The 12,940-nt window shown below is 41.5% G+C and overlaps 1 protein-coding gene across 5 annotated transcripts in view; it reads left to right on the plus strand.

The window, feature by feature from the left end:
• dicer1 (dicer 1, ribonuclease type III) overlaps window positions 1–12,940 on the plus strand; it is a 265,924-nt gene that overhangs the window by 89,833 nt on the left and 163,151 nt on the right. For all 5 annotated transcript variants that reach the window (XM_061793888.1, XM_061793885.1, XM_061793886.1 and 2 more), the window contains 4 exons: window positions 6,986–7,146; window positions 7,263–7,431; window positions 10,946–11,418; window positions 11,613–11,745. In XM_061793888.1, the coding sequence (XP_061649872.1) occupies window positions 6,986–7,146; window positions 7,263–7,431; window positions 10,946–11,418; window positions 11,613–11,745 (936 nt within the window). The remainder of the gene's footprint in view (window positions 1–6,985; window positions 7,147–7,262; window positions 7,432–10,945; window positions 11,419–11,612; window positions 11,746–12,940) is intronic.

Genomic DNA, 12,940 nt, shown 5'->3' on the forward strand with positions numbered 1-12,940 from the left:
CCATAAAGCCCCGACTGGTGGAGGGCTGCAGAGATGGTTAACTTTCTAGAACTTTCTCCCATCTCTGGAGCTCAGCCACAGTGATCTTCTTTATCTCTCTCACCAAGGCTCTTCTTCCCCAATTGCTCAGTTTGGCTGGACGGCCAACTCTAGGAAGGGTTCTGGTTGTCCCAAACAATTTAAATTTAAGGATTATGGCGGCCACTGTGCTCTTAAGAACCTTAAGTACAGCACAATTGTTTTTGTAACCCTGGCCAGATCTGTGCCTTGCCACAATTCTGTCTCTGAGCTCTTCAGGCAGTTCCTTTGACCTCATGATTCTCATTTACTCTGACATGCACTGTGAGCTTTAAGGTATTATATAGACAGGTGTGTGGCTTTCCTAATCAAGTCCAATCACTATAATCAAAGACAGCTGGACTCCAATGAAGGTGGAGAACCATCTCAAGGATGAACAGAAGAAAGGGACAGCACCCGAGCTAAATAAGTGTCACAGCAAAGGGTCTGAATACTTATGGCTGTGTGATAGTTCAGTTTTTCTTTCTTAATAAATCTGCAAAACTTTCAACAATTTCTATTTTTTTTCTGTGTGTACATTGAGTGTACATTGTGTGTACATTGAGGGAAAAAAATACTTAAATGATTTTAGCAAATGGCTGCAATATAACAAAGAATGATCTCACAAACAATGATCTAAATGTCGCTCGCTACTTTTATTTATCAATTATTGCTGATTTAGCAACTATTTCGTGCGCGAGACTTCAATTTCCGCATTGGGCGCTGTTTGCGCCAATCCCATTTAAGTGCTTGTGACGTTTAAGTCGTGTTCACCAATCAAACAACACAAGGTTACATGACCTCACACCCCTTCTATTGGGGTTCCCGGGAATAGGCATTAACACTAGTTAAGCCAGCCCGGCTGATCACCGTGCCTCTGTGGTAGCCATGTTGAACTATTCACAACTTTTCGGTCTTGCCACTTACATGCAGTGATTTCCCCAGATTCTCTGAACCTTTTGATGATATTATGGACCGTAGATGATGAAATCCCGAAATTCCTTGCAATTGTACGTTGAGCAACATTGTCCTTAAACTGTTCGGCTATTTTCTCACGCACTTGTTCACAAAGAGGTGAACCTCGCCCCATCTTTGCTTGTTAATTACTGAGCAATTCAGGGAAGCTCCTTTTCTACCTAATCATGGTACCCACCTGTTCCCAATTAGCCTGTTCACCTGTGGGATGTTCCAAACAGATGTTTGATGAGCATTCCTCAACTTTCTCAGTATTTTTTGCCACCTGTGCCAGCTTTTTTGGAACGTGTTGCAGCCATAACATTCTAACTTAATGATTATTTGCTAAAAACAATTAAGTTTATCAGTTTGAACATTAAATATCTTGTCTTTGTAGTGTATTCAATTAAATATAGGTTGAACATGATTTGCAAATCATTTTATTCTGTTTTTATTTGTTTAACACAACATCCCAACTTCATTAGTATTGGGGTTGTATATGGATTGAATGTATTGAATGCAAAAGACGATAAACGGCACAAGGCTTGTAATCAACAGGATTAGACATGGAAAGTTAGATTATTCAAGTACCTTCCCGCTTATCGGTTCGTCCACTCCCACTCAATTTAACTGAACGATAATGCGGCCTTTCTGGCTTTTAAGCGAGTGGGTCTCAGCTGCTGCCAAGCCATACAATTACAGTTTGTATGTATACATGTGGCGGCACGATGGACGACTGGTTAGAGCGTCTGCCTCACAGTTCCGAGGAGCGGGGTTCAATCTCCGGCCCCGCACGTGTGGAGTTTGCATGTTCTCCCCGTGCCTGCGTGGGTTTTCTCCGGGCACTCCGGTTTCCTCCCACATCATTAATTGACTACTCTAAATTGCCTGTAGGTGTGACTGTTAGTGTGAATGGTTGTTTGTTTGTATGTGCCCTGCGATTGGCTGGCAACCAGTTCAGGGTGTACCCCGCCTCCTGGTCGATGATAGCTGGGATAGGCTCCAGCACGCCCGCGACCCTAGTGAGGAGAAGCGGCTCAGAAAATGGATGGATGGATGGATGTATACATGTATACAGTACATGTTTTGTTTTACAACAGTACTTAACCATACTCAGAATTTATGACATAACCGTAGATAGAAATAGAATTTTGTGGTCATTGTCCCCAAAATACGCGTGATAGATGAACATAATGTTCAAGTGAATGGGAGTAGAGGATACCTCAAAATATCACCCTCTTTTAATTTTCACCCATATCGTCTTTCAGCATACCTTACCTATTAGTGAGCCAACAATCCAACGCTTGGTGTATTCTGCTTCACAATGATAGTAAGACATCAAAGGATGCATAGTCACTAGGCTTTACACGATCAGGATTTTTCGGGCCGATCACCGATCAGCAAGTTTAAAAAAAACGATAACCGATCACGATCCGATCACAAGCTGGCACAATGTGTCTATTTACATGACTTATTCATTTATTGTATATACTTGTGTACTGTATACTGTATCCGTCCATTTTCTGTACAGCTTATCCTCACAAGGGTTGCAGGCGTGCTGGAGCCATCCCAGCTCAAATTATTCTCTAGCATTTTAGACAAAAGTTAAAACACCAAAGGATTGGCCACTGACATAAGTTTAGGTCAAATCAACATTACAACATGACAGAAATAATGGGCGCTAACTTACTGTAATTAAATCATTCATTCATCTTCCATTCCACTTATCCTCACTAGGGTCGTGGGCGTGCTGGAGCCTATCCCAGCTATCTTCAGGCGAGAGGCGGGGTACACCCTGAACTGGTCTCCAGCCACTCACAGGGCACATACAAACAAACAACCATTCACACTCACATTCACACCTACGGGCAATTAGTGTTGTCAATTAACCAACCACGTATGTCTTTGGGATGTGGGAGGAAACCGGAGTGCCCGGAGAAAACCTACGCAGGCACGGGGAGAACATGCAAACTCCACACAGGCGGGGCCGGGATTTGAACCCCAGTCCTCAGAACTGTGAGGCGGATGTGCTAACCAGTCGGCTGCCGTAATTAAATTACTTTATTGCAATTAATTTACTTAAATAAATACTGTTAATTACATGCTTACTCTAACTTTCTCACTGTCCCAGCTATATGGACCGTGTTGTCCAGCGTTTGTCCGTTTGACTTTTTTTTTTATATATTATTGTTATTATTTTTTCCCCCCACGCTGCGTTGCTTGAACGCGGCATGCTCCTCGTGTACATTCTTCAGGTGCTCGATCAAATTTGTTGTGTTGAAACATTTAGATGACGTTCCCCACGACGTACTTCAGTTGTGCACATACTGCAAAACGCATTGTTTGTCTGAGACACCTCAAAATAGTCCCACACCGACGACGTGTTTTTTTCCACCGGCAAGATTGAAAAAACCTTTGGCCGTCAGATAGTTACAGTACTGCGTAACAAGACACGTGACAAGTCTAAAAATAAACTAGCTTTTGGATTCATACGCAATGAAGATGTGGAGTTAAATGTCTTGTGCGGAGCCGATCGATGACGTAATTGATCGGTTTGGCGACTTATGACATGAAAGCGAATCAGCATAAAATGCTAATTATCGGCCGATACCGATAACACCGATCAGATCTGCGTCAAGTTTAATTGTCACTATATGCTTCGCTGCCACAAGATGCCGTTATATCGCCAAGGACCAATCACAGCGAAGCTTTTTCCGTATCCAAAGGAAAAAACAGCTTATAAACATTTAAAACAAAGGAAAAAATAAAAGTACAATTAAAACAGCATATAGTGCAAGAAATATCATTTAAAAGTGGAAATGCTCTAAAAAGCATGAGAAAAAAGAAGAGTTTTTAACTCGGACTTAACATTCACACTTGGGGCTGACGTCATTTCTGTTGGCAACTTATTCCATTTCTGTGCAGCTTCATAGCTAAATACTGCTTCACCATGTTTGCTTTGGACTCTGTGCTCCACTATTTGACCTGAGTGTGTCGATCTCAGAGCCCGACTGGGTTTAAATTCCATTCGCATTTCTTTCATGGATTCAGGACTTAAACCGTTTAGTGATTTATAAACTAGTAGCAGAACTTTAAAATATATTCTAAAGCTGACTGGAAGCCAGTCTAAAGACTTTAGAATTGGAGCAATATGCTCTGACCTCTTTGTTCTGGTCAGAACCCGAGCTGCAGCATTCTGAATGAGCTGCAGCTGTTTAATGCTGTTTTTGGGGAGTCCAGTCAGAAGACCATTACAATAGTCAAGTCTACTTGAGATAAAAGCATGGATGAAATTCTCCTGGTCTGCTTGACATATGCATGCCTTCACTCTGGATATGTTCTTCAGATGGTAGAAGGCAGTTTTAGTAATTGATTTGATATGACTGTTGACAGTCAGGTCGCAATCTATTCGAACACCAAGGTTTCGGACTTGGTCTTTGGTTTTTAAAGAGAGTCTTCTTTTCCTTTCGGCTTGTCCCTTTCGGGTCGCCACAGCGCGTCATGCTTTTCCATGTAAACCTATCTCCTGCATTCTCCTCTCGAACACCAACTGCCCTCATGTCTTCCCTCACGATATCCATCAACCTTCTCTTTGGTCTTCCTCTAGCTCTCTTACCTGGCAGCTCCATTCTCATCATCCTTCTACCAATATACTCACTATTTCTCCTCTGGATGTGTCCAAACCATCGCAGTCTGCTCTCTCTAACTTTGTCTCCAAAACATCAAACCTTGGCTGTCCCTCTGATGAGCTCATTTCTAATTTTATCCAACCTGGTCACTCCGAGAGCGAACCTCAACATCTTCATTTCCGCCACCTCCAGCTCTGCTTCCTGTTGTCTCTTCAGTGCCACTGTCTCTAATCCGTAGATCATGGCTGGCCTCACCACTGTTTTATAAACTTTGCCCTTCATCCTAGCAGAGACTCTTCTGTCACATAACACACCTGACACCTTCCTTCAGCCGTTGCAACCTGCTTGGACCAGTTTATTCACTTCCTGACTAAACTCACCATTGCTCTGGACGGTTGACCCCAAGTATTTAAAGTCCTCCACCGTTGCTATCTCTTCTCCCTGTAGCCTCACTCTTCCCCCACCACCCCTCTCATTCATGCACATATATTCTGTCTTACTTCGGCTAATCTTCATTCCTCTGCTTTCGTCTGTCACACCTACAGCACACCTCCCCACTGTTCTGCTGCCCTCGTACATGTCCTGTATTATTCTAACATACTTCTGCCACTCCAGACTTCTGCATGCAGTACCACATTTCCTCTCTGGGTACTCTGTCATAGGCTTTCTCCCGATCTACAAAGACCCAATGTAGCTCCTTCTGACCTTCTCTGTACTTTTCCATCAACATCCTCAAGGCAAATAATGCATCTGTGTTACTCTTTCTTGGCATGTAACCATACTGTTGCTCGTAAATACTCACTTCTGTCCTGAGTCTAGCCTCCATGACTCTTGTCCTCTATAGTTCCCACAGCTCGACACATCACCCTTCTTATTAAAAATGTGCACCAGCACACTTTTTCCTCCATTCCTCAGGCATCTTCTCACACGCTAGAATTCTATTGAACAAGCTGGTCAAAAACTCCACAGCCACCTCTCCTAGATGCTTCCATACCTCCACAGGAATGTCATCAGGACCAACTGCCTTTCCATTTTTCATCCTTTTCATCCCTTACTAATCATTGCCACTTCCTGGTCCACCACACTTGCCTCTTCTACTCTCCCTTCTCTCTCATTTTCCTCATTCATCAACTCCTCGAAGTATTCTTTCCATCTAGCTAGCACACTGCTGGCACTAGTCAACATATTTCCATCGCTATCCTTAATCACCCTAACCTGCTGCACATCCTTCCCATCTCTATCCCTCTGTCTGGCCAGCCTGTATAGATCATTTTCTCCTTCTTTAGTGTCCAACCTGGCAAACATGTCATCATATACCTCTTGTTTGGCCTTTGCCACCTCTACCTTTGCCCTGTGTCGCATCTCAATGTATTCCTTTCGCCTCGCCTCTGTCCTCTCAGTGTCCCACTTCTTAGCTAACCTTTAGCAAACCAGAGTACCCGGATAAAATCCATGCAGACACGGGGAGAAGACCCAAACTCCACACAGGCAGGGCCGGGACTTGAAACCCGGTCCACAGAACTGTGAGGCAGATCTGCTAACCAGTCGTCCACCGTGGCGGCCTTTTTCCATATGTACATTACAATAACATTGATCCAATCAGAGCAAAGCTTTACATATAAAATATTGAGAAATCCATCCTACCTTGCTGCTGGCTTTCTATGCCATATGCTTGTCAAATTCAATCAAGAGGTTGAGTGTAGTGTTCACCTATTGCATCATCAAGAGCAACTGGGATTTCAGTATCTTATTCAAGGACACTTGGACACAGGGGCTCTAGATCGAACCTGCAACCTTTGGGTTGGGAGACGACCACTCTTTCCCTTGGGCCATGCCACCTGAAGATCAAACCTGCAACCTTTGGGTTGGGAGACGACCACTCTACCACCTGGGCCATGCTGCCTTAAAACCGTTTTTTTAGTGCTTGATTTATTTTTTGCGTGTGAAAGTTAATGTGAAAACTTTATTTGTGAGATACATCAGCGACCAGTTTATTATGCCTCCTTATATATCACTAACATTAAGAGTGTTTTAAGAGTGGTTTGTTGGTTGCAACATTATTATTATGGTAATTAAAACTGAACAATAAATGCTTTTAAAAATTTTATAATGCAAAGAGTACTGTGCTTCCACTCTACCTCCCTCACTGCCCAGTTTGGTCCTGTGATGTTGAAATGATGAAACAATGATTTCATGTTGTTGCATCCCCCAAAGAAATAAAAATCCCTTCCCCGTTCCAATACCTCTGGAGTATCAATAGATAAAAAAATAAAGTATTTCTAAATCCTTTGAATTTGTAGTGCAATGGCTTGTTAATGATATTGCTGTTGTTTCACTTTCTGCAGCTTTTTGATGGTGGCTTGTGCAATCCTCGCATTTTGGGTCTCACAGCCTCCATTTTGAATGGAAAGTGTGACCCATCAGATCTTGAGCAGAAAATCCAGAATTTGGAGCAAGTCCTGAAGAGCAACGCTGAAACTGCCACTGACCTTGTAGTTCTTGACAGGTCCTATAATACAATTATATCGACGCTTAATAGTTTGTGAAAATGAGTTAAATAGTGTTGTAATAATGTATTCACTATCAATACACAAAATGTATTTCATATTCAACTCATTTCAGATATGCCTCACTGCCAAGGGAAGTTGTGCTGGACTGTGGCCCCTATCTGGATAAGAGTGGGCTCTCCTCTCGTCTCCAAGTGGAGTTAGAGGAAGCTCTTGACTTCTTGAATGATTGTAACATAGCTGTTGCAAAAGAAGACAGAGGTCCCACAATCATTTCCTGTCAGGTCAGAATCTTTAAATCTATAATGTTGCTTTTAACTTGATATTGAACTGATGGTTTGTTAATCGGAATCAGAGTTTTTGTCATTGCACGGTAGCGCAACGAGATTAAAAGCTCAACCTTAAAATGCACCACAAAACAAGACAGACAATAAACAATAATAAAAAGACAATGGACATCAGTGCATGTGAATATGGGTATAATATGAATAGAGTGAAGTGCAAGTGCATAGGTGGCTAGTACAGTTTATGCATTCGATGTGGTAATGGCTTTGGGATAAAAACATGACAAACGATGATAAGTAATGATTAACATGTTTACACAGTTATTTGCCATTGTAATTTCGATCCAAGGATTAAGTTTAAGGACAAAATAAAAAGCTTTTGTAGTGGTCAAAAGCCCAAAAAGTTTCTTTTTTTTTTTGCTTATCTTTATGGTAATGTTTTCAGAGACATTTTGGTGACAAAAAACAAAAAAGAAGGCTTATAGTTTCTTGACTGTCTACAACAGGGGTGTCAAACTCATTTTTGCCACGGGCCACATCATAGTTATGACTTCCCTCGGAAGGCCGCTACGACGGTGAACCCATATAAATGAAAGATTACCTCATATAATTAAATACAATATACACAACACAATGACTAACCGGTTTTTAATTCTGAAGCCTATGAAAAGTTTTTCAACTGTTACATTTACTTTCAAAGCGGGATTGGTAACACAAAAAATTCTTGCAAATATCTCAATGTTATTACACCAACACACAATTAGCAATTTTGATTTAGTAATTGAAAAAATTGCCTGTTCAAGTTCTTTTTCCTGATCCGTCATACAGTGGGTACGGAACGTATTCAGAGCCCCTTAAATTTTTCACTCTTTTGTTATATTGCAGCCATTTTCTAAAATCATTTTATTTCATTTTTTTCCTCATTAATGTACACACAGCATCCATTGACAGAAAAAACAGATTTTTTTTAAATTTGTGCAGATTTATTAAAAAAGGAAAACTGAAATATCACAGCCATAAGTATTCAGACCCTTTGCTGTGACACTCATATTTAACTCGGGTGCTGTCCGATCATCCTTGAGATGATCCTCCTTGAGTCCAGCTGTATTTGATTATACTGATTGGACTTGATTAGGAAAGCCACACACCTGTCTATATAAGACCTTACAGATCACGGTGCATGTCAGAGCAAAGGAGAATCATGAGGTCAAAGGAACTGCCTGAAGAGCAGAGAGACAGAATTGTGGCAAGGCAACAATCTGGCCAAGGTAACAAAAAAATTTCTTCTGAACTTAAGGTTCGTAAGAGCACAGTGCCCTCCATAATCCTTAAATGGAAGACATTTGGGACGACCATAACCCTACCAAGAGCTGGCCGTCCCAACCAAACTGAGCAATCGGGGGAGGAGAGCCTTGGTGAGAGAGGTAAAGAAGAACCAAAGATCACTGTGGCTGAGCTCCAGAGATGCAGTCGGGATATGGGAGAAAGTTCTAGAAAGTCAACCATCACTGCAGCCCTCCACCAGTCGGGGCTTTATGGCAGAGTGGCCCGACGGAAGCCTCTCTTTAGTGCAAGACACATGAAAGCCCGCATGGAGTTTGCTGAAAAACACCTGAAGGACTCCAAGATGATGAGAACTAAGATTCTCTGGTCTGATGAGACCAAGATAGAACTCTTTGGCCTTAATTCTCAGCGGTATGTGTGGAAAAAAACAGACATTGATCATCATCTCTCCAGTACAGTCCCAACAGTGAAGCATGGTGGTGGCAGCATCATGCTGTGGGGGTGTTTTTCAGCTGCAGAGACAGGACGACTGGTTGCTATCGAAGGAAAGATGAATGCGGCCAAGTACAGGGATATGTTGGACAAAAACCTTCTCCAGAGTGCCCAGGACCTCAGACTGGGCTGAAGGTTCACCTACCAACAAGACAATGACCCTAAGCACACAGCTAAAATAATGGCGTGGCTTCAGAATAACTCCGAGACTGTTCTTGAATGGCCCAGCCAGAGCCCTGACTTAAACCCAATTGAGCATCTCTGGAGAGACCTGAAAATGGCTGTCCACCAACGTTCACCATCCAACCTGACAGAACTGGAGAGGATCTGCAAGGAGGAATGGCAGAGGATCCCCAAATCCAGGTGTGAAAAACTTGTTGCATCATTCCCGAAAAGACTCATGGTTGTATTAGCTCAAAAGTGTGCTTCTACTAAATACTGAGCAAAGGGTCTGAATACTTATGGCTGTGGGATATTTGTTTTTCTTTTTTTAATAAATCTGCAAAAATTACAACAATTCCTTTTTTTTTTTCAGTCAATATGGGGTGCTGTGTGTACTTTGAGGGGGAGAAAACAAAATAAAAAGATCAAATGGCTGCAATATAACAAAGAGTGAAACATTTCAGGGGGTCTGAATACTTTCTGTACCCCACTGTATTACATATTGCTGGTGTCAGGCCGAAACCTCCTATGTCCATATTTGGTCAATTTTGCATTTTTCCACAAATCAATAGGTGTGATATTTTTATATATTTATTGATTTACAAATTATTGACTAATATAAAGTCTTGAAAATGGCTTGCTCTCTTTGACGTTGCAATGTTAATGGCTCAACAAACATGACATTTGCTTTGTTTTCGGAGATGCGTGGTTTCTGCCTGATGGAAGTGAAGTCTCTGAGTCTATGTTCACACTGCAGGTCACTTCAAAATTTTTTGACTAGTGTGACATGTACCTGATTTTTTTCATGTAAATGTGAACGATATAGTTCTGATTTGTTTCATATCCAAGGCCTCTTTCATATGTGGATATAAATCGGGTATGCATCCGATGTGAGTGCCTGTGGATGTTCAAAGGGCGCCTATCCGACCTACATGTCATCAAAAGGCGACAAATGTTACAATTGTTCGACAAAGCAGACACGTCACAAAACGGCAACGGCGACTGAAGCAGCAGAAAACATTAGTGGGGAAAAGATGCTGATAGACAACTGATAGATCTCAGAAAATGTTGGCTTCGGTTGCACAAAATCCTTGAAATATCCACAATTGCGTTATGACGAGACCTATGCGAGGGGCCGTATTTAGTTCCGTAAATGCGCCGCCTTGCATTTGTGCGCATGCGCAACGTGACATCCGGTAATGTGCGCTTGTGTGTGACGTCACACTGCAGCTGCATTTGTCTTTGCAGTGTGAACGACGACATAAAAAGATAGTATTTAACAAGAAATCCGAATTGGGCATCATGCCTTGCAGTGTGACCATGGCCAAAGTCGCATACCAATTTCCCCTTTGCGCTGATGTTGTATCATCTGCATGAATGATGTCACATCATAGCAGCATTATTGGGTAAAAATGATGCAACATTGTTAAATCCCTTTGCATAAAAAAAAATGTAGCCTTGACCATTTTATGATTAAAAAAAATAAAAAAATAAATAAAATAAATATATATATAATAAATATTTTAAAATAAGTTTACAATAATGTAATTGTTAACCACCTCTTTGTCTTATTCAGGTCCTGAGTGACTGCAGGGCTGTGCTGCAGGTGCTGGGGCCCTGGTGTGCAGACAAAGCAGCAGGTATCATGGTGCGTGAGCTCCAGAAGTACATCAAGCATGAACAGGGAGAGCTTAACCGCAAGTTTCTGCTGTTCACCGACACGATTCTCAGAAAAGTACATGCCCTTTGTGAGGAACATTTCTCTCCTGCCTCCCTGGACCTCAAGTTTGTCACACCAAAGGTTCTCCGCCTGTTGGAGATCCTGCATGAATACAAGCCCTTTGAACGGCAGCAGTTTGAGAGTGTAGAGTGGTACAACAACCGGAATCAGGACAACTATGTTTCTTGGAGTGATTCTGAAGAAGAAGATGAGGATGAAGAGGTCGAGACCAAAGAGAGGCCTGAAGCCAACTTTCCTTCACCATTCACCAACATTCTATGTGGAATTATCTTTGTCGAGAGGCGTTACACTGCGGTCGTCCTAAATCGGTAGGATTATGGCAACTCATTGTTTAGTGTGAGAGGCACAGTCTTTACAGAGTTATTGATCAATAATGATCACAATTCCTGACCTGATTATTTTTTCGTGACAATAACTCAATTCAGTGATTATTATCACACCATTGTAGCACTGAGAATTTTAGCACTGATATTTTCAATGTCATTCTGCATTTCATTTTCAGTCTTATCAAAGAGGCAGGAAAGCAAGACGCAGAGCTGTCTTACATCAGCAATAACTTCATTACTGGCCATAGCATTGGCAAGAACCAGCCACGGAACAAGCAGATGGAGGTGGAATTCAGGAAGCAAGAGGAGGTATAAAAACACTGCAAGAATACTAGCAAACCAAGCACCGCTTCTATTCACTGGTGTGCTACCTCATTTTCAGCGTATTACCAAGATATTTAGAAAAATTGTAATGTGACTCTTTTAGCAGCTGAATATGAAACCAAGACAAACAGAGTTCAGCGCAGTTCAACAAAACACAAAGCCAAATGTGTTTTAATGGGTTGATTTGAAGATATATATATGTTTTGTGGAATGATGCATATAAATAAATTGGGGAAAATAGTAAAATCCTCAGCAATGCTCATAAAATAATGTTTTTTGCTACAGTCCTGAACAGCACAAACAAACAAAAAGGCTGTCACACCCACACCTCCACCCACAACCAGAACGGCCATTTACCCAGAAAAGGGGGGGATTTCCAATGTAATAATATTCTTTCACGTGCAAGTATATTCACTTTACAACTACACAGCACTACTGATGATGTACAGTAGAACACGTGTTCTAAATTTAATCAGGACTTCGAAATTTCTCTTTAGAGCAAGTACAGGAGTTCTGGGACATTTCCCAAATTAAGGTTGACAAACCCCTCTAAAAACTTCTAGGTGAGAAAGATATTTTTAAAAAATCCGCATGGTAATCTGTATTGTATATTTTTCTAGGCTTTTGCCAAAAGTGATGTTAATTGGTCGATCAACAGACACATTTTTATGGACCCAGTGTGGGCCGGGGTCCCACGTGATGTTACGCTGACCATGTTGGCTCATATTTTCCGTCGCTTCCAATGCAAAATTTTATAAACTACAAATGCCTTTTAATTGTGCTATTGTTATTAACGCCTGTGTATTTTAACAACTTATGGAGTGTTCCTTTAGTCTCGACTCATAATTGTGATGAAGCATGTTTGAGTGCCAAATCAAGCCACACATCACCTGATTGCCATCTGCAAACTCTGTTTGGCTCTTCAGCATAATTTTGTAAACTTGCCCCCTTGGCTTTCAATAAGTACTCAAAGTTAATCAGTTCATTGTTATGTTGTCTGTTTCTGTGTTTAGCAAGCTTTCCAATGATATCAGCCTTTTGAAAATAGGATAAAGCTTAAGAAAAGGTCACATTAAAACTCTCAGCCAACATTATCTTTGTAGGAAGATGTTGACCAGAAATTGGTGCATTTTCGCAGGTTTTAAAGATTCATAACTTTCTCAATATTTGTCACCAGAAA

The sequence above is a fragment of the Phyllopteryx taeniolatus genome, chromosome 13 (genome assembly GCF_024500385.1).
Source record: "Phyllopteryx taeniolatus isolate TA_2022b chromosome 13, UOR_Ptae_1.2, whole genome shotgun sequence".
Lineage (NCBI taxonomy): Eukaryota > Metazoa > Chordata > Actinopteri > Syngnathiformes > Syngnathidae > Phyllopteryx > Phyllopteryx taeniolatus.